The following is a 22,182-nucleotide window of genomic DNA, read 5'->3' on the forward strand; positions in this document are numbered from 1 at the left end:
CTCGGAAATTTATAGTACCAGCAGCAAAACGTATTGGAAAAGAATTACTTGTTCAAGCAGCACCCGAATTAATAGACATAGCAACCAGGAAGAAAACGCCCAAACAAGCCTTGAAAAACACAGTAAAAAACACAATCAAAAAACAAGTTGGAGCTGGACGCAGTAAATCCCATATGAGCAGAAAACGGAAGAGAGCAACAACAACAACAACAACAAGAAAAAGAAAAACAAAAGCTCTCATTCCACAAAAACGAACCCCACTGAGAAGTCGGTCCAACTTTTTCACCAAAGTACGAAATGATTTCTAATTTATTGCCAACTGAAGCAACTCACAGCTCATTAGATTTATTTGAAAAGCCTCCTCTACTCGTTACATTTGAAAATGCGTTCACTCAAAAAATTGGTCCATCTTATTCACCTGATGGTCCTATGCTCGAATTTGAAGTTTTAGGAGATAGAAACAACTTTATCGATCTTCAACGAACTCGCTTGGAGATTGTAGCACGCGTTGTTCAAAATAATGGTAATGTACTGCGAACTCATGCTACAGAGGCAGCACAACGAGACACCCCATATTTGGTTAACAATCCACTTTCATCTTTATTTTCCGAATGCACAATGTCCTTGAATGGAGAAAAAATTTCAACAACCAATGCCAATTTTGCCCATAAGAGTTTCATTGAGACCGAATTTTCACATGGTAATGATGCAAAGAAAACATGGCTTGCTTGTCAAGGTTATTATTATGAAGATAATCCATCAGGTATTGATGGTGCTAATGGGCGAGCTGAAGATGTCGCTGAACGTAAACGAATCGTAGCTGCATCAACTGAGTTCCATTTATTTGGTAAAATAGCTTGTGATTTTTTATCATGTGACAAACATCTTATCAGCGGTGTTACAATAAGACTTTCTCTGAGACGATCTCCTAATGACTTTGTTATCATGTCTGAGCATAGAGATAAACATTACCGTGTTGAAATCACAGAGGCTAACCTATATGTGCGCAAAATGACAGTAACCGATTTTGTGCTATCGTCGATAGAAAAAACTCTGTTGAAAACACCCGCAATATACAATTATTTTGAAGTTTTACCGAGAACTTTTTTGGCCACAACTGGTGTGCAAAGCTGGCGACAAGAAGACGTTTTTGCCAAAGAGCCAGTTCGTCGAATGATTTTAGCAATGAGCTCGAATACAGCATACCTGGGAACTAACCGAACAAACCCGTTTCATTATCAAAAATTTCAGCTGAATGAAATCATTGTTTACCGAAACGGTCTGCCCATTGCAGGAACTCCTGTGTCAACGACTGATAACAAAAGAATATACTATAACACATTGGAAGCTCTAGACTTTGTTTTCAACAATAGTCATGGAATCAGTTTGGCTAATTATCACAATCAATATATTATGGCATTTGATCTCACATCTACTCAGGAGGCTTCACATGACTTTATTCATCCTGAATTGACCAATTGCACCATTTCAGTAGAACTGAAGTTTGATGCACCGCTGGGGGAAAATGTAGAGTTACTTTTCATGGGAGAGCGTGCATCAACAGTTTACGTGCGTTCCGATAGAAAAATAGCTAAAAACACTCTAATGAGTTGACTCGGTGAAAAAAATGGACAATTTACAGATTACTGAGCTTATTCACCGATGCAAGCATTTGAAACATCGATTTTGTGGCATTTTCCCGCTAACTTAGCATTTAATTCAATATTGAAACGTGACAATACTTTCATGATAGTGAACGCATCAAACTCAGACCAGCCAGGAACTCATTGGTTACTGTTTGCTCAAGCTGGTGGTCAAATTTTTTTTGCAGATCCTCTTGGACGAAGCCTACACAACTATCCACATGTATACAAAAATATGAGACGTTCTATCCATGAGGGAAACCAAATACTGATGAATAAGCCAATCCAATCAGCTAACTCGGTCTTGTGCGGACTTTATTGTATTTATGTTGCTCATGTTATAATTTCATCTAAATTTCCTATAGGTTTCAAGGTTAATGACCATGACATGATGCGTTTTGCTAAACATATGATGTTATAACTTTGTGATACTGATGCATTTCTTTAATGATTTATAATTTATTTTTAAGAAAAAAACATGTTTTATGGTTGCTAGAACACTTGCCTCTGGCGTTATCGCAGGCTCTAAAAACCGTTTTCAGAGTTTAAATTTTTTTTCCATTATAAATTTAACAAACAAAGTATTTGAATCAATCTCTAAACGACCATAACCACTCAAAATGATATCAATAATTTTAGAAAACTCAGCGGCATTATCATCATTCAAAATATGAATGAAGCGTTCAATTGTTACATTATTGATTAAATCAGTTTGAGTTTGAATGGATCGAGTTTGTGAAGCAAAGCAAACTTGTGGCAATCTTCTTCGTAGAGAAGCACCACCAATGTCAGTTGAGTTGATAATAGAATTGTTGTAGTTGACAGCAATTTTTAATTTTTCCATCAGGGGTCCCGATAGGTGAAGTTTACTGCAACCCAATATTAGATGCTTGAAAGATGAGAGTAGACAAGGTACAACGAAAGTGGTTGAGGTCATCTTTTTCACTACGTCGACACAATCCTTGGTTACTTCGATGAGAACATGGATGTGGGGATGGTCATTGTCGAGCAATTGGGCGCAAGACTCGTTCTGAATTGAGTGGGTTGCAAATGCAAAATTTGTGTTTAGAGGGAGTTGTGAGGCGTCGGGGTTCGTTGTTCAGAATAAAAAATTTAAAATTTTTTCGAAATTTTTTAAAAAATTCAGGCGACTGCTCATACATTGCTTCAACCATTCTGCTGGTTAAATCAAATTATTCAAACGTTTTTTTTTGTTTCTGTTTCAGGCAACTCTACACTTTTTATTATTCGAGTATTCATCATCCGCATCGTTTTCATCGCCACTTTCAGCACATTCTTTTTTGGGAGGGACTAATCGTTTTGACGTGTATCGTCTTTTATGATGTTTATCATTCACAGCTGAGGAGGATGAGGAGGAGGAGGAAGAAGATGAAGTCTTTTCGCCAGTTTGTTTTTTAACCAATTTTTTAATCTTTGAATAATTATCTGCCAAACAATCAAATTCTCTTGTCGTTAAGGTCACTGCTTGATAACATTTAAATACACCATCTTCATTCTTTTTATATAACTTAACTGTGATATATGTACCCGTTTTGTCAAAAGTTTTCGTTCCAACCCGTACAATGCGTTTTTCTCCCGAAGATATATCTTGAAAATCATCGTAAAAGTCTGTATCATTTTCTAGCGACGAGTACATAGTGGTGGTGGTAACGGTAGTGACTTGTTGGTTCAACTGTTTTATGATAGAATGAAATGAATAATGAATTGGATAGAAGATAAACAAATATCTGTGGATTTACTTTTATGGCGCCCCTTCAGCCTATAGCGGGAGAATTTAATTAGTTTTTGCAATTGGATTTGTATAAGATAAAAGCGTGTTTATTGCATCTGTCATTTCTGTCTGGAAAGCACTTGAATGGGTCATAAATCTCAGTTAATGTTACATGTCGGCATACATGTACTCACTTTGAAGTGGAGATAGCTTTCGGTTGAATCTGTCTGGCAAATTCCCGTTTTAGCTCATAAATCTCAACGTTTTTACCCTGGCAGCATGCATGTTATCTCTTTGAAGTGTAAAATTTTTGTCATTTTGTGCTTAGGGTATCATAAAAAGGCGCCATGCTGTTTCTTTGAAGTATAGATTTTCAAAGCGTTCACATTTCTTCTTTAATTGCAAAAGCCCTGAAAACATATTAAAATTTCACAAAACCAGATTTATGGTAATTGGCTAAATCTTAGACCACCAGCAATAAAAAAACTAAAAGTGGTAGGTCAAACTAAATCTACTCACTATTTTTATTCAATCTCTCAAAATCAGTCAATACAAAATTTTCAACGATGGCAACTCCACTGCAAATCATTTCAATTAATTCTCTTGAAAGAGCTATATTATACCAAACTTATACCAGAGATTGTATCGTAGTGGTTCAACAGGAACGGAAAATGCGTCATCGAAAAACAAGTCCTTTCAACGATCTTGATCCAGGAAGCAGAGAATTCGATGAATGGGTCACTAAAAACCATATGATGTTACCCAACTATTTGCTAGATCAAATTGGTATCCTCATACAAAACAGAAAACAGGTCTACGAGAGTTGCTGTGTGACTGAATCGTATCCTGCGCTGAAGCGCACAGATATTCAAGACCCTACTTGCCTTGATCGTTCACCGAGAAAAATACTGTTTAACTATGATTGCCAATCGATCCCCTTTTACGAAAATCAGGAAGGATCCATTAGAGATTTAGCAGAGCGAGAAAGCTACTGGAACATTGAGTCGATTGAATCACCAGATTCAACAGAGAAAAAAGATGAGGACCAGCAGACGCCCAAAACCCCAATAAAACCGGATATTTTTTCAATCACTCAACAACAGCAGCAGCATACTTCTTCTACTTCTTCTTCCGGCAGTCAAAGTCCCACTGCACCAAACTTAGTGGCTGAGACGCCTCCTATCAATGCTTGCTTTGCGCCGAAAAAACGCAAACTGCAATTTAGAGATCTCTGAAAACTCAAAAAAAACTTTGTTTCCACCGAGAGTGCACCAGTTTGGGGGTTTATTATTTAGTTTGATAAGTTTTTATTATTGTGGCTGAATCTTTGTTTACGTTTTGCTTATGATTTTTTTCTAATTTAAAGTTTGCTTTGTGATTTTCAATCAATAGAAAGGAAATAAAAACAACAGAAAAAATTAATAAAAAAAAAATCAAAATAACTTTAAAAAGTCGGCATAAAAGTCTAAAAGTATAAATTTTGATAAATTTCTCGTCAAATCCAACTTAATTATATCAGTTTTTTTAATGCTCATTTCGAAAAATCAAAAAAAAATAAACTGAATACTCTTCCTAAGATTTTATCTAATGATGTTGAAACAAAAAACATAAAAATGTTTTTGTTATGTTTTTTCATAATAGTTTTCAAAATATAAATATTAACACAGAAAAAGATAAAGAGAGAGAGAGAGAACTGACGATCCATAAACCCCATTATTATCCCTTTTGGGATATAGCTTTTTCAAAAGAAAGCTATTTATGGATGGGTCCAGCAATTCTGCCGGTTAATCAACCATAGTTACTTTTGGCTCTTTACACTCTCTGTTTTTGTTTTTTTTTCTCTCTCTCTCTAATATGTCTACAGCCTGGTGGGGTTAGCCAGGACTCTTAGGAGTAGACTTTAGAGAGTGTATGAGCCAGTATAAAGCATTATATATAATAAAATTACATGTCTATAACAGATTTCACGTTTAATAATACTCATTTTCAGGTTAAAATGGTTAAAAAATTCAAAATATGTTTTTTTTTCTCGATTTTTTAACATGGGTTACAACCCTGTCCAATAAATCACGACAAATTGATTGGACCAGGTTTCATTGGATTTGGAGACAAAAAAGTTTTTTGGTAATTTTTGTTTTTTTTTCACTACAAGAATATGTACTAAAAAAGAAATATCTCAAATTTTTGAACCGACATTTTAGTGGGGCAAGCGTTTCAGAGGTTCCTAATGAATAGCACTGCCGGGTAGTTATTGCCTACTGTACCAAACGGCCCTGCATCAATCTTTTGATGAACTATATGTGAAATTTGTCATAGAATACTAATTTATTTGAGAAATGAACAAAATTCTCAACTACCCTTTATCATTTTTGTCAGGTATGTTCGACTTGACTTGATTGGTGGGTCTTCCTTGCTTGACTTGATTGGTGGGTTACCATTTTGGTTGAAACAAAAAAACTTGGCAAAAAAATTCAAATTTATTTTCAATATTTAGTCAAGTTGACTAAATAGGGAAGTTGATAATAGCAGTGGGTGTTAACATTCACACACTTTAGGTAAAAGAAATAACATTCCCGGGTTGATCCCTTTATGGAATTGTCAGCTACTCTAACCACAAGTATTTATGCTGTTTAATACAGTTGAGTCATTTACCCAATATCGAATTGACAGTCATTTCATAAAACCACATAAAGCCCCAAAACTACAACCACTTTAAAGCCACTGTTGATTTTATGCTTCACCCACGTAATTGAATTTAATTAATTGAGTCTTGATCCAAATTTTGTTTTTGAAAAACTTTTCACTTCTCGCTTTTGCTTTGTCGAAATCAGCTTTGGTAAAACTTGAAAAATTTCTTGAAAAGAATTCTTCTTTCCTGAACACTCAATCTTGAACCAACAATGCCTAACTCAAGTGGAAAACAGACACCAGTCATTTGTTCGACCTGCTCGAAAGTCTTTAGTTCACCAAGGAACTTGAGACGACATGAACAAAATATCCATAAGATATTCGCAGCCCCACCGCCACCAACTAAATGTGACGAATGTCGAGAATCCTTCAGCTCGCTGGCAGAAGCTAGGGAACATGTCGAGCTAGCTCACAACGTCTCAACTGATAGTCTTTGTATCTACTGTCATACAATCTTCCTCTCCGTTGAGAAGTTCCGGCAACATATGTCGAAAAACCATCAACTATCCATTTGGACTCCCGGAAATGAGGTGGGAACATCATCTGCTCCAACTGAATCTGCGTTTAGGGGAAAGTTAAGACGATACGAGTTGAGCGTTAAGGAGGATGAATTGGATCTGATGAATGTAATCATGCGAAACAAAGAGGAAATTGATGCGTTGATAGACGAAAGAGTGCAGGAAGGACCCTGTAAATTTCAACTGCATGTGGACGTGAGTATGATTAAGTTCTCGAGCGATACAAACGAAACTGGTGACGGGGAGTTACGCCACGAGAAGACCATGTTATATCTGAATTCTAAGATGATCAATGTCTTCTTCAATGGAATCGAGAAAGAGACATATTTGGAAATGATTGGGCATATGGTCAATGCCATCAACACGTTCGCTTCCCATGGTAGCGGTTGGATTGTGAAGCGCATTGAAAAGCTGGCTGTAAGTTTTGCAGCATTTTCTCCTATCCGTGCTGGCTCATACATTGACCTTCCCGATTCATTGAAACCGGTGAAACAGAGTTTCACCAACATTAAAACGAGAAACGATCAGAAGTGCTTTCTATACTGCTTTGTGGCCGCGTACCATGATCGATATTCAGAGACCACAACTGCTCTTTATCCTGCTGCCCAAAGCTACCAACATCGAAACAAACTGAAAAATTACAAGCTCTCCCAAGAACATGTTGTGAAAATTGAAGGCTGGTACGAGATGCCAATGGGACTATATGATATTGACCGATTTGAACAACTTAACAACTGTCAAGTCAATGTATTCCGGTGAGCATTGATTTTTTTTTTGACAAAACATTTGTTTAATCATGTATAACACATTACGTTCATCCAGAAACCCGAGCACTCAATTGTTTGTTTTCATTAGGTACAAAGAAGGTGAATTGCTACCTTTGAGAGTGTCCAGCAAATACTCAAGTGATCTATGTGTTGACCTACTACTACTCAGCAACGGACAGACTCATCACTATGTGCTGATCACTGATTTGATGAGGGTGGTGGAATATGTGCGTGGAAAACTACACCGAGACCGAAACCAAATTTGCCGCAAATGCTTCCATACATGTTCATCCATCGATACACTACAAAGGCACCAGGAAATGTGCTACCAAGACGAGGGAGTGGTAATCACTATGCCAAAACCGGGAAAGGACACTCATCGTTTCAAAAATTTAACTGCCCGCTGGTATGTACCGAGAGTTATTTACTTTGACCTCGAATCGCTACTACTACCCGTATACGGACCGCAACCCGACCCCGAAAAATCTAGCACCCAAACACTAGAGATTCATCAACCATGCGGTTACGCTCTGGCCGTTGTTGAATTTGGGAAGCGTGAAGTTTTAAAGTTTGAACTGAAGAGAGGAGAAAATGTTATGAAGGAATTGATCGCCTCGCTCGAATCTTTGGCAAAACAAATATACCTCGAAAAACGAAAATATTACACGTTCACTGGCACACCAAGTTGCACGCGTGAAGAAGCGCACACTTGTTGGATATGTGAAACAGAATTTGCTGACAATGACCAAGTTGTACTTGATCACTGTCACTATACCAACAAGTTCTTGGGGTGGGCGCATAACGAATGCAATATCAATCGAAAAACGGCGAACTATATACCCGTAATAGCGCATAACTTGTCAAACTATGATCTGCATTTCATTATAAAAGCGCTCTCAAACAGTAACCCCGAAAACACTTACTCAGTGATCCCTTCCACTGAGGAGAAGTATATATCACTCACTATGTCGGTTTATATCAAATCATACACCGATAAAAAGGAAAACTCAAAAAAGTGTATGAAAATCTACGTTTCATAGACTCCTATAAGTTCATGCTGTCCCCCCTTTCAAAACTCGTCGAATACTTGCCGGAAGAAAAGTTTTTCCTACTGGAAAATTACTTTGAAGAACTTGGTTACTCATCAGAACAGATAGCATTGCTAAAACAAAAAGGTTTCTACCCGTATTCATACTTTAGTAGTTTTGAAAAGTTTCGAGAAACCCGACTGCCACCTAGAAAAATGTGGAGCAACACTTTACAGGGAGGGGAAATAAGTGTTTCGAAAAATCAGTACAACCATGCCATTAAAGTTTTCGCCGAAATGAAATGCGCATCACTAGGCGAGTACCATGATGTATACCTAGCAACGGACGTACTACTACTCGCTTCAGTATTCGAAGCCTTTCGTGAAGTTTGTTACGAAACGTACGGATTAGATTGTGCATGCTACTTCACGGCTAGTAACCTCTCGGGCGATGCATTCTTAAAAGTCTGCAATGCAGACCTCAAGTTACTTACTGAAAGGGAGCATTTGAACATGGTTCAAAAAATGATACGGGGAGGGATGTCATCGATATATGCACGCCGTTTTTTTAAAGCCAACAACAAATACCTCGAAGACTACAATCCTGAAGAGCCCTCTAGCTATCTATTGAATATAGACGCTAACAATTTATACGGGGGTATTATGAAACACTGTCCCCTTCCCATCAAAGATTTCTCAATAGTTGAGGAAAGTCTCGAATTTATTTTGCAAACCGACGATAAATCTGAGTGGGGATACATTTTGGAAGTGGATCTCAGTATACCTGAAGAACTTCAAGATTACTTTGCAGACTACCCTCTAGCCCCCTCACGTGAAGTTATCGGCACGGATAAACTAAGTAATGAGCAAATACAGATGTTAGGGGAGATGGGGGTCACGTCGCTACCAAAGGTACCAAAACTGGTTCAAACATTAGATCCAAAGGAAGGCTACGTTCTGCACTACCTCACATTAAAACTCTACATAGAACTAGGCTTAAGAGTTACCAAATTGATTAAGGTCTTAAAATTTCGTCAAGGTAGATGGATGGAGCCCTTTGTCGATTTAAACACTCAATTGAGAATGTCAGCGCGCAACAAATTTGAAGAGAACTTTTACAAGCTCATCGTAAATTCAGCATTCGGTAAAACTATGGAATCAAAACTAGGACGCAAAAAACTAGAAATTATTAGAAATGAAAGAGAATTGCTTCAAAAAACAGCTTTGAACACGATGAAAAGCTTCCAGATAATCGACGAGGAAGTTGCTACTGTTTGTTTTGCTGTAACGAGTATTTTGTGGGACAAACCCATGATAATTGGTGCAAGTATTTTGGACTTGTCGAAAAGATTCATGTTTTACTTTCATTATCGGCAAATGAAAGCAAGCATGAACCTTGAACTGCTATACAGTGACACAGATTCGTTTATTTATGCGATAAAAACCGAAGACGTATACGCAGATCTGCAAAAACTGACCGATAGTTTCGATTTTTCCAACTACCCAAGCGATCACTTCTTATTCAGCAATGTGAATAAGAAAGTTGTATTGAAATTTAAGGACGAGGCGGCGGGAAAAATCATTGCAGAATTCATCGCGTTGAAACCAAAGCTCTACTCGTTGAAATATGCAGGTTAGTATTAAAAAAAGCACCTCTCCAAGTCCCCTCCATTTCTTTACATTAAGGGTTCCCTTCATTGGGGTTTTGGATTTTGTTGGGACCAAATTAATAACTTTTGTTGATCCCTGTCAATTTAATTAGACATAACTAGCCCTGAAAGGCTCTGATTCTTCATTTAAAAACTTAAAATGAAGAACCATTCATCATTTAAAATGTTTTAAACAAATACTCACCACAAACGCACTTTTGTAACTTTTGACGTTAACAAATTTAAAATTTTGACATGGAATGATTTTTTGATAATGACACGATTTGGAATTTTTATGATTTGGAATGAATTAAGATATTTAAACTTTTTGGAATTGAAAAAATTGGAATGTTATTAGATATTGAGTCTTCAAAATATTCAAATTTGGGAACCGTTTTCGTTATTAATACTAGAACTGGTCTTACAAAGCTAAAATATGTTTATGGGCTAATCTTTGTTCTTTATTTAGATTCAACTAGCAAAAGGAGTGCAAAAGGAGTAGTACAACACTCCCAGTAGCAACTTACACACCAGAGGTTCAGGGAAACATTACTGAGTGGAAAACCCTTCGTATATACAACTACTCAATAAAATCGAAAGCCCATACCAACATAACCATAGCGCAGAACCGAATTGCCCTTTCACCCTTCGATAGTAAGCGGTTCTTACTATTCGACGGGATAGCTACATTGCCCTTTGGACACAGGTCTACAGAAGAAAATGTGTTCTTCGAGGCCATTGCGGAAGAAAGCGAGTGGGCAAACTCACAGTTGACAAATACCCCGACTTATAGCAGCGAAAACAGCGAAAGCTGGCAATCGCCGGAATTCCGGGTCCCAGATTGGGGCTTTCTTCAAGAAAGCTATACGGAGGAAGAGCTTCAAGAAGAAAGCGCAGCTAGCAGTTCAAGAGACCCTCCGCCTATCAATAATCCATTCATTCTAACAGAAGCGTCTGTTCGTTCTAGTCAGAAAAAAAGGAGAAAACTTGATAAAGTTGATCAATAAAATTTTTCACTTGAAAATGTCGGACAAATTGCCTTGTTACTTGGAATTACGGCTGTACATTTGTAAATATAAAACATTCAGCAAACATTGTTTTAAGTTAAATAGACCGGCGCAAAAGAGACTGGTAATTGCAACTTACCCTTGAAGCAGGAGCGAAGGATTGAAGCAGGAGCGAAGTTTCCCAAAGTAAGCTAATAGTAAGGCTAAAAGAATCAAAATGGTGCAAGTCGAAATTAAGGGAGACTTGGAAATAAGTTTGAAAATAAAATAAGAAAGAGAAACGAACAATAATTACCAAAATTTTTTAAAAGGAAATATGAATGGTACTTTATGTAAACTCATATTTATATGAACGAAAAGGATTAGCTTTTAGATAAAAATAAGCGAAAAAACCGCAGCCGGATATACCCATACTTATTTAGTGGTGGGAAAGTTTGGAAGGGATTAAATTTAACCACCGCGCGAAAATAAATACCAAAGTATTTTGTCTGTCGGGTGTCCTTAGAGAGGGGTCTTTTTATTTCGGGCAGGGTACTTTGGGGTCTTTAAAAAAGATGGGTCCTTTTGGACCCTACTTTTGGTAGGACCCCAAAGACCCCTACCGTCGAAAATACCCCCCCCCCCTAAGGACACGCGGCGGATTACAATACTACTAAGTTACAAGAAAAAAATCAAAATAAATTTCTAGTTTTTGTGCAGAATTTTTTTTTGAAATTTTGTGAAGTTTTTCATTCTCAATATAGCCTTAAGAACCTTTCGAAAAACATTTTTACCGGAGTTAAGCAAGTTTCATGGCTCATCTGGCTTTAATAAGTCTGCTCGCTTGCTTCACTTGCTCAAATTTTGACAAACTCAAAAATTTCCAACCGGTTTTTCTCGACACTGCGAAAGCTTCTGAAGTTTTTTAAATGTCGTTCAGGGCTTTCATATGACAAAATACTTCACCCATTACAATGATTAATTGCGGTAACGTTTTTGGCTGAACAACAAATTAAGCTTTTTTGTCGACATTGGGAAAATTTTTTCAAAGTTTTTCAAGGTCGTTCGAAACACGACTGAAAGGTGGCTTTATTATGATATACCAATCGACAAATTCCGATGATTTTTTTGATACTTGATTTTGCGTTGAAAACAAAATAAAAAAAGCCGGTTACTGAGAAAGTAGCACACAATGTTACCACCATAGTCTTTAAAAAATTCATAAAAATAGTGTTTTAAATTAGTGTAGTTTTTCTGTGTGGTCTGATAAGAAGACGTGAAAGGAAAAATAGAACTTAGGCATATTCGACAGTCTGTTTTCTGTTTCTTTTAAGTTGCAGGAACAAATTTGTTTTTAAGTTTCTATGAAATAGCATAAGGTTCTATGAAAATAGCAAAAACACTTATAAAGATCGTGTTGATTACTCTATAATTTTTCAGGAAAAAGTTTGATCACGCTCAAATTTCACTTAGTATTTAGATATCCAAGTGGACTAAAAAAATGAACCTGTGCCGGTGAAAAAAATTGACTAATTTGCCGAAACAAGTTTGAATCATAAAAGATTTTTGAATTTTTAAGAGCTTTAACAAGATAAATTTAATCTTTGAATCTCAAAAAAGCCTCTCATTTTTTTATGATATTTTAATGTTTATCTATTAAAAAACCTAGGAAGATAATTGAGATATGAATTTTTATGCCAAAATTTTTGCTGCAGTTGTCTCCAAGTTGCTTTTCGAATTGCCGAATGAAAAAGTTTTTTTTTGTAAGATCTTCGGTTATAGACAGTCTTAATGTTTCGTTTTTGCTATGAAAGCGAAAATGTATCAGAGGTAGAACCAGAGGATGGCCATATCCTGGACTTGAGAGCTGAATTGTTAGTGATGAACTCAGTTGTGTGCTTTTTCCAGATTTTATTTTTGAGAATGGGAATCAAATTTCCAGATGCTGGCGCCAAGCGCGTCCTCAAACTGTCCAAACGGTCAGCTAAAGTCCGCAAAGCACTTGACAAATCACACCTACGTGACCTCAAATCTAAAAAATCGACATCAAAGTTTAACAAAATAGATCATGCCATCGAATCTCGCAAAGCTGACAACGAAGATGTCGAAGCGCAGCGACTATTCTACGAAGAAATGGGAATTTCAGCCGACGAAGCAGAAGACGCAAGCGAAGGTGAAGCATACGAGAAGTTGCATAAGGGCTCATTTAGAAATGTAGATAAATCGGTATTCGAAAATAACAAAAAAGTGGCTAAATTGCCAGTTAAATTTGACGATAAAGTTGTTCCACAAGAAGATGTCGGCGACGATTTTGACGTTGCGGATCTGCCTGATGATTACATGGAGGTGAATGATGTTGAAGTGAGTGATGCTGAAGTTATGAGTGGCGCAGAGGAGGATGAAGATAGTGAAGATGTTGATGATGAAGATGCGCAAAATGAAGATATTGAAGGGGGATCTGCCGCGCATAGAAGGGGTCTGTTTGTATATACTTTTACCCTTATCTAACTTTTTGTGACAAATATAATTTTGAGAAGCTTGAATTTGCGAAAATAGGGTGATATGGGAAAACTTTTCAAGTTAATGTATCTTAAGATTTGTGATTCTTCAGTAATTTTGTCTTCAAGGCTACAGAAATTCTACTTCATGGTGTTTTTAGCTGTTCATATGGGCGAATGATTACGCTTCGTAATCAAAACGAAAGACTTTTTTGGTGTAATAACTACTTATTTAACAAACTCACTGAATTACTTGTTTAGCTTACTTTAAGATTACTTCACTCGCGAGAGCAAGTGACTTGTATTCGTTAAGAAGACTTTTTTCCTGTAAACAATTTTTCATACAGGTTTTTCATGAGTGCAAGTTGGACCGTGTTTTCTTTTTCACCTTGTATCTACGTTTGTATATATGTGTACCTTTGAGGACAATTTTTTTAATTGTGTAATAAACTGACGTTGCTTTATTATGGAAGCGCAACATTAATGAGACCCTCTTACTTGGTCTAGAAGTAAAGCACGCGTCTTCGGATCATAACGGCTAGGGTTGAGTCCCAGCAGGACCTTGTTTTTTCGACGAGCGGAAATAAATTTTTTGAAAAACATGGTTTGTTGGTTTATCGTTTGTCTGCTCAATATTTTCTTATTTTAACAATTTTAATTATAATTGACCGTCGTTCTGTAGTTGGTAAGTATACCCACTCTGATTTGGTGTAATTGTCTTTCATTTTCTATGGGTTCGACTGATTGGCTTAGTTACATAATTTTGGGTCGTTTAAATAGCCAAAAAAATTGTTATGCTTTAGTTTGCTTCAAAGAAGGGGCCATAAAAACTTCAAATTCCAATTTTTTTCTGACTTCATTTTGATTTCGGTTCACCTGGTGTCTACTAAAGTATTTTTTGGCTTAGTGACCGCTCGGTTAATGATTATGAATGTATGTTTAAAGCGGTGGTTGTGTTCCTTGACATAGTTTCGTCAAAATCGTCATTCCAGAAGTTTTCCGAATTTCTGTAGTTTCCGCTTCATTTTCTGTCTGTGAATTCTTAATGATGTGTTTGTGTTACATCCCAAAGGGTTAAAAAGTTCCTCTTTGCCTCTGTGTATCAAGTTTGACCTACTAGTTGACCTGTATAATGAGGATGTATCGTCCATACTTGAGGCAACAAAGATAACGGTTTTTGCGATTTTTTTCTTGGGGAATTTCGATTATAGGAATTTTGTTTGTCTGCTTTTTCTTTCTGCTTAGTTTCCCAGTCATGACATTTTCATTTGGTTAAAGCAAGTTTTGCTGGAAATGAAAGGCGTTTTGATTCGTTCCTGTAATTTGCGTCCTCTGATTTTGTATAATTTTTTTCTTCATTTTTTATTTTTTTTGCTCAGTGTTTTTTTTCGACTGGTCACTATTTATTGCGTGAGCAAATTCTGTAATTTTTTGTGTTTCAGGGGGAAAGTCCTTCATAGCGCTGCAAAGCTCCATAGCTCTAAGTTTCTATAGTAATTTTGTTTTCGGTTCAGCTATCGTCTACGCACGCTTCTCGGCGTAGGTGATGTTCGATAACCTTTTCTGAATGCTAATTTGACGCTGTCTATGATTTTTTGGAATATATTCCTCAAATTGAACATTCGAGACAAACGTACGAAATTTTTGTTGGTATAGTTTTTTTTAATGATTTTTCCGACTTTGTGGCCTCGGCGTCTTTTTCTATGTTTGAGATGTATCGGAAGTGAAGCTCTGCTTTTCGTCTCTGGTAAAGACTGGGTTACGATAACAGTCCGAAAAGAGCTGGAAATCACAAACTTTGGTGTTTTTGTTTCTAAATAAATGGTCTTAATATGATACTCTAGCGTAACTTTTTCTCCTGTTTCTGTAGGTAAAAACGGCATTAAGGAATTCATCTCACATGCTCAGTTTGTAGCAGAAACCAAAGTGAAAATTGCATGTCTGTGCCAAAATATATGCGAGGATCCAGAAACGAACATCAAACAGCTGACTGATTTAGTCTCACTTCTTAACCGACCCAAAATCCGGAAAAGTTCAATTCTGATGAAGCTATTGTTGCTCTCCATTTGCGAAGTAATTAAAGATGTAGTTCCGGGATATAAAATACGAGAACTTACTTCAGACGAGAAAAAGGTACGAGTTAAGAAAGAAGTGAAAAAATTACGAACTTTCGAAGAGCTTATGTTACGGGATTATCAGTCATATTTAAAGCACATGGAATGTATTCTGAAAGGAACTTGTCCGCTCGGTGTAAAAAAGCAAAATGCTATTAAAGGAAAAGATTCAGTTGTGTTTTCTCTCGATTTCTTGAGAAAACAGTCTAAAATATTGCGGCCAATAGTAGCTCAGTGTACTGGCTCTTTGCTTACGAATATTTCACATTTCAATTATCGGACCAATTTGGTCAGGATGGTGTGTACGTTTTCAACGTCATCTCATAAAGAGTTGGCCGAAATAGGCAGTTCATCAATTTCGCAAGTGTTTGAAAACGACAGAACGGGCCAATTATCTCTGGAGATTATGTTTTACTTGGATAAAATTTTGGTCAGTAAGGCGTTTACAGTTCACAGTTGTTGTCTGAAGACGTTTCTATCTTTGCCGATTACGGAGGTGAATTATGAGAAGATAAGGGAGTTTGAGGTCAAGGAGAGGCGAGAAAAGCTAATGAGAAAGCAGAAAAATTGTAAGTTATTATGGATTTTCATTATAATTTTTGATAGATAAATACAAAAAATCTCAAACCTAAAAGGGAATTGAATGCAATTTCCAAAATTTGTCTACTAAGTACGGTGCTGCTGATATAAAAGAATAGGGTTTTTTTGCTACTGGTTTTAAACAGTTCTCTGTAAAGTTCTCTGTTTTCATCTATTTTTGATAGTTTTGAAATTCGAATTATTTTAGCGAAGCTCCAGTCGAATTTGAGGAAAAAGGCGTCCAAGATAGAAGAGAAGTGGGTGCGAGAACTTGACGAGCTGAATTTGAAAGAGAACAAGGATCGCATCAATTTTGTCCATGGCAAGATTATCGGACTCGTCTTCGCATGCTACTTCAGGTAAAAAATTTATGTGTCGAAAATATAAATCAAAGAATTAAAATTTGGTAACTGGCGGTACCATTTATTGCAATACTACCTGAATTTATCTTCAGAAAAATCAGGCATTTAAAGTAAAGTGATATTTGTAGATGGTAAATTGTAGATTAAGGTTGAACGCTTTTCAAGGATCGATTCAAGCTGGAGTCGATCTTTGACTTATTGTTCTGTTCTATATCTGCTGCGATACTTTTTTTAAAAATCAAAATCTCATTGAATCAAAATATTTGAAACTGATGGTATTGTGGGTTCTTTTTCATCAAATTTGTGCTCAGAACAGTATACTGAATATGCTGGCATGCTTTTGACGTTTTCTCAGGGTCCTGAAGAGGGTGACTAATTCGAAGAACCTGGAGGTGGTATTGGAGGGTGTGGCTAAACTGGGACACCTGATCGGGGTGGAGTTCTACGATGACCTGTTAGTGCTCATCAAGGACATCATGAAGAGACTCGACCTAAACTATAAGCAGAGGCTGCACTGTGTTCTATCTGTATTCAGGTCAGTCAGTCTAGTATTGGCATTTTTTACTCATTGTTAACCAAGTTAGTTTTTGCTGCTTTTTCTCGTCAGAGAGTGAGTTTCTATTTTGCTCTGCTCCTTTAAAAGTCATTTTCAAATAATTTTTGGCACTATTAAACACTTTGTTTTGCTAATTTTCATTTTTTTTATAGTAGTTTTACACGGTTTCATGGCTAAATGCGTGTTATTAAGATGGAATATATGAAAAAGTGTTGAGAGTTATCTTTTGGTTGACCTGTGAAGTTAACTTAAAAGAAGGAGGGCAAAGCAGGGGAGGGGGTCAGTAAAAAGTCTTACTTATTTAAACTGTTTGTGCGTTTAGATTGATGAGTGGATGTGACATGGAGTTGGTGAATGTGGATCTGCAGCAGTTCTACTCCTACCTCTACGAGTCCCTTTTAGCCCTCTCGCAGGTGAACAAATCAGACTTCACGCAGTCTCTCAACACGATTGAAGAGATAGTGTTGAGGGAGAGGAAGAAGGACATGCGAGCTGTGAGGATGTTGGCTCTCTCCAAGAGACTCTGCACTGTGATGTTGAGTGTTGATAATAAGAGTGCAATCAGGATGTTTAATACTATCAAGTGAGTAGGCCAAATTTCCAACGCTAACCAACGTTTTTACACTACCTATTTTATTTGTGAAGAACAGATATTTTCTTCCTTGTCATTAAGGGATTTGGGTAAATTACCATTTCATCGGAACTACAGGCTTGAACTACCTACGATGCGCAAGTCAATTGGCTATATTACGCTTGCAATTAGCAAGCGTTAATAAACCGGATCGTACTTTTTTGATGTTAACTAGTCAAACAAATTATTTAGTCGGCTTAATTACCGATTCTTAAAATTTGAATGCTTTTGTATTGCCAGAAGCAATAGTCTTTCTTGACATGTTTTCCTAGAAATGAACTTCGAGTCAACAGTATGCTAATATGATGGACCTTTCCGAACAATTTTTCCGACTACGTTGCCCTTGTCTAATTTTTCTTTCGGCTAGCATGCCATGCTATGTTAGTGATGTACGAGTGGATCGAAATATCTACATATGCAATTTAAGTATGGTTCTGTTTTCAGTTTTTGAAATCAGACGTTTTTTAATTTTTGTTAGCGAGCTGAAAACCATTCTAAATTGGAGAAAACTGTTCCAACTAGTTCCTCAATACTAAATAAAAAAATTCAATTATAATTTGGAACAAGATGCAAATCTTGAAATTTTGCGAGCGTCGAGGTGGCTTGAAATTTCGATGACTTGGATTCATCCGACATTGTTTAGCCAAAAATAGCTTTTAATATTTCAAAAGACAGTAGAGTCAGTCTGGGCTCCGATTTGCTACCAGATGTCCATTCAGGCATAATTATTTTTTTTTGTTCCAGCAAAACAATAATCAGTCAAACAGACCAACTTCTTTCTGAGGAATCGGTGGGAAGTGGCAAGTACTGTCCCTACGTCAACGACCCTGACCTAGCCAACGTGCAAAATACTGCCTTATGGGAACTACACCCGATGCGCAATCATTACTGTGCCCAATTAGTTCCTCACGTGAAAGCATTAGCCCAGCTGAAAACGAGTAAGACTACCCAAGAAGAAAGAAAAATTGACGATTTGATTGTTTATTTTGATAGACTGAAGTCCAAAAATTTGGTCGAAAGTGTTAAAGCAAAGAGAGCTAGTTTGAAAGACCATAATAACCTAATAGACCAAAACATATTGATTAAATTGAAAGATTCTGAACCTTAGTTTTTTCGATCGACACTAGCAGAAATTGTAGGACCCTGCATCTTCATCCAATTTGATATTGTTTATTTACTCAAACAAATGCAATTTTATGAAGTCACTTTTCCAGTCTATTTCATACAAATTTGTGTTCAATTAAATTGTATGGGTATCATCCGATTTCATTGCTAGCTGGTTGTTATTATAATAATAATAATAATTGTAGTTCCTGCGAATCGCAGAGGAGCTATCAGTAGGCCTTATCAGTCCTGTCGAGGATAGTCCGTTTGTATTATTTCCCCACATTCCAGACTGTGTTATCTTGTTGAGCGAAGCTCTTTTTTTGCGACTCAATGCCGTTTTTGTGCGTCTAGAACTTTCACGTATTATACGAGTTGCGAAGCTAGTCGTCTCGTATTCTTAGAGGTATGTGCTAGAGATGGGTTGAACGATGTGACTGGTTAATTCGTGTGTTACACTTGTGATTAGCATATCTGTTTTTGATAGAATCTCTGGCTAACAGAAATTTCTGAGTATGCCAGCTTTTTATAGCGATAGTTTGTTGTGAACTAACTCTTAGTAAATGTAAACCAACTCTAATTTCCTCTTCTTATTAAGTTTCGTTTTTTTCCGCTTTATGATTTCTTAGGCTTAAATCGTTTCGGTTGATGTTCTATCGGTTTTTGTTGCCTCGTAATTGTCCTTTGATTGATTAAATTATTTTAAAATTCATTTGGGCTTCAGGTGGGTGGCGGCATAAAATTTGGGAATTTAAGTGTTTCTAGCTCAAAATTTGTTTTCTGCTCAACGGTCGTCTAGTCAAGTATTGTCCTCTACACTCTGGCAATTGTGTTTCTCAGCATCTTCCTCCAATTTAATTTTGGAAAATAATCAGTCAAGAAAAACGTTATTCAGTCAAGACAAACGATGAAAAAATTAATTCGATTTTTTTAGTGGTTTTTGTACTTTTTTCGGCTTGCTACCTTGCCATTTTTTGTTGCTTCGCTTTGCCCTAAGTTAGATATTGTTTTGTTTTCCGACCGATTTTTGTATTTTTTATCTTTGAAGCTTCCCTGCCGTGTTTTTTGCGTTTGCACAGTGAAGCTTGGCCTTCATTAAAATACTGTTATCAAGAGTTTCAAAAAACGTTTCAGTGTCTACCCAAGTATTGTTGGCCAAGTTATCGCTGGTTGATGTTTTCCGTATGGCAAATCAAGGCTGTTGGTTGTGTTTTTTGACATGCGCCCTCAAATTGCACTTCATTCGAGACAAACGTATGAAAATTTTGATTGATGTTGAGTTGTTCAATTATTTGAAGTAATGATCGTAGTGAGTGCTCTTATATAGGTGTTGGTGATTTTCTTTTTGCGTTTTTTTTCAGGAAAAAGTTTTCTAATTTGCTCACGCATTTCTCAGCGTTATAATAGTTTTATCTAATGATCCAGTTTTGGTCAATTTTATCACAGAAGCATCAATCTTAAATTTCGAAAGTTAAAATAAACAAGTCATTTTTTGTTTCTTTGCGTTCATTACTTTTTTTACAATTGTCAGTTGGCTAAGTTTTTTTTTCGGCTTCAGTCGTATTTTTTTTGCTGGGTTGTCATGATATGTTTATGCGGTACCGTTTGTGCGATATGTTTGTTAATTGGTGCAAAGTAGTGCTGCGTCTTTGTGTTGAATTGAGATCCATTTACCGTCGAAGCCTGATGGAAAATCATAAAATTGGCTCGTTATAGCTCTGATCAATTTGTACTTACTAGCGAAAAAGTGAGCCGAAGTTGATTTTTCATTTCATTTTATTGATATTCTTTCATTAACAAAAAGTAATGGTTTTCAGCTTTTCCACTTACATAGTTTTTCTTCATTTTTTTTGTGTGCCGCTTTCATTTTTTTCTTTCTTGTCGCCTGCTTCCCAAAGTTTGACATTCCTCAAGTACTGAAACAGAAAAAAAGTTTTTTATTGTATTTTTTTCCCATAAAGTTTTTCTCAGTTTTTATAGCCATTGTAGCAAAATAATGATGAAATGCTCAAAAAGTTTTGGTGCTTGGCGAGAAATTGGGTACTTGAGTTTTTCCCGTAACAGCTTTTCGTACGACTCATCTCGGCTGAACGGACCTTTTTGCCAATAGAGATCTTATGAGCATGTTTGCATTTCAAATACCTCTTTATTCGAAATTCGTTTTTATGATGTTTCGAGGTTTACCGACTCCGTTTTTGTAAAATTTTTGATTTTCGCGTTTTTTTTTTCAATTATTAAGTGTATTCCGGTTATTAAATTTTGATTTACATTATGTTGGCTTAGTTGTCTTCTATTGCCCTGTTTGGAGGACAAAATGTATCTTAAACAAAATAATAATTGTAAAAGGATTTGGTTCATTTTTTACAGCCGAAGTCGAATAATGGCATCAGTTTTTATCACATCAATGAGCTTCTAGCCTAGTTTTTTCAGCTGTTTTCTGTGCTAATGTTACGTTGGCATTATAAATTCATTTAAATCGAATTGTGATAATTTTCCAGAGATCTGATTTTTTTCCAATGTTTTATTTCATTTAGTTGAATTTAGTGGCTCTCTTCATTTTTTGTCAATTGCTTGCCATGCTATGTTTAAGATATTTTACAAGTGGCGCGAAGCTCTGCTTCACCTCTGTATAATTTTTATAGTATACGTGTCTCTGATAGTATTATTATAATGAAGGATTTGTCAAATAACACAGCTTGCGAGCGTAGTGTTGTACTATCGTTCCATTTTTACCACCAATTTTGTCTTGTGTAAAAAGTAATGCTTAATCTCAGATAATATGCTCAAGTTTTTTATTGGCAGAAAATTAGTTTACTTTTTTAAATCAGGCTTTTTTTCCGGTTTCGTTGTGTTTTGAACTTTTTTCACCTGACTGTGTAGTTAATTGCCTGCCTGTGTTGTTTTAGGCAACATCTTTTGTTATTAAATGCTCAGCTCTCAATAACTGAGTGGGTTGGAATCCCTCATAGGCGAAGGACCGAATTGGTGAAAATAAAAATCAGCCAATCAGTTTTTAGTATTCTATAATTTGGAAAGAAAGCGTGAAAATCCGTAAGAAAGTGAACATTTCCAGGGATTGGCCGAATATAAAAACGGCTGAAACACGCAAAATTTTCAAATAGTCGCACTGGCTGTGTCGGCGAATTGGAACAAATTATATGTATTTCAAGGGTTTCGTTATAAAAGAAGCAAGAAAATGGTTCAATTCATTCTTTTCGGTCCTTCGCCCATGAGAATAGCCCCTACCGAGTGGTTTTAATTTAACTGGGATCGAAATTTTGATTTCAGATCATAATGAAAATAGTTCAGCAAAATGGCCACTAAGGAC

At 36.4% G+C, this 22,182-nt stretch overlaps 1 protein-coding gene across 1 annotated transcript; it reads left to right on the forward strand.

The window, feature by feature from the left end:
- Positions 1 to 9,038: 9,038 nt before the first annotated feature.
- LOC134841681 (nucleolar complex protein 3 homolog) lies at positions 9,039 to 18,858 on the forward strand. The gene is made up of 10 exons (XM_063857717.1): positions 9,039 to 9,287; positions 9,936 to 10,008; positions 10,494 to 10,539; positions 10,731 to 10,980; positions 12,919 to 13,486; positions 15,379 to 16,191; positions 16,410 to 16,560; positions 16,919 to 17,098; positions 17,442 to 17,702; positions 18,495 to 18,858. The coding sequence occupies exons 1-10, from the start codon at positions 9,039 to 9,041 to the stop codon at positions 18,856 to 18,858; spliced, it is 2,955 nt and encodes a 984-aa protein (XP_063713787.1).
- Positions 18,859 to 22,182: the final 3,324 nt, after the last annotated feature.

The sequence above is a fragment of the Symsagittifera roscoffensis genome, chromosome 3, assembly GCF_963678635.1.
Source record: "Symsagittifera roscoffensis chromosome 3, txSymRosc1.1, whole genome shotgun sequence".
NCBI classification, from domain to species: Eukaryota; Metazoa; Xenacoelomorpha; order Acoela; family Convolutidae; genus Symsagittifera; species Symsagittifera roscoffensis.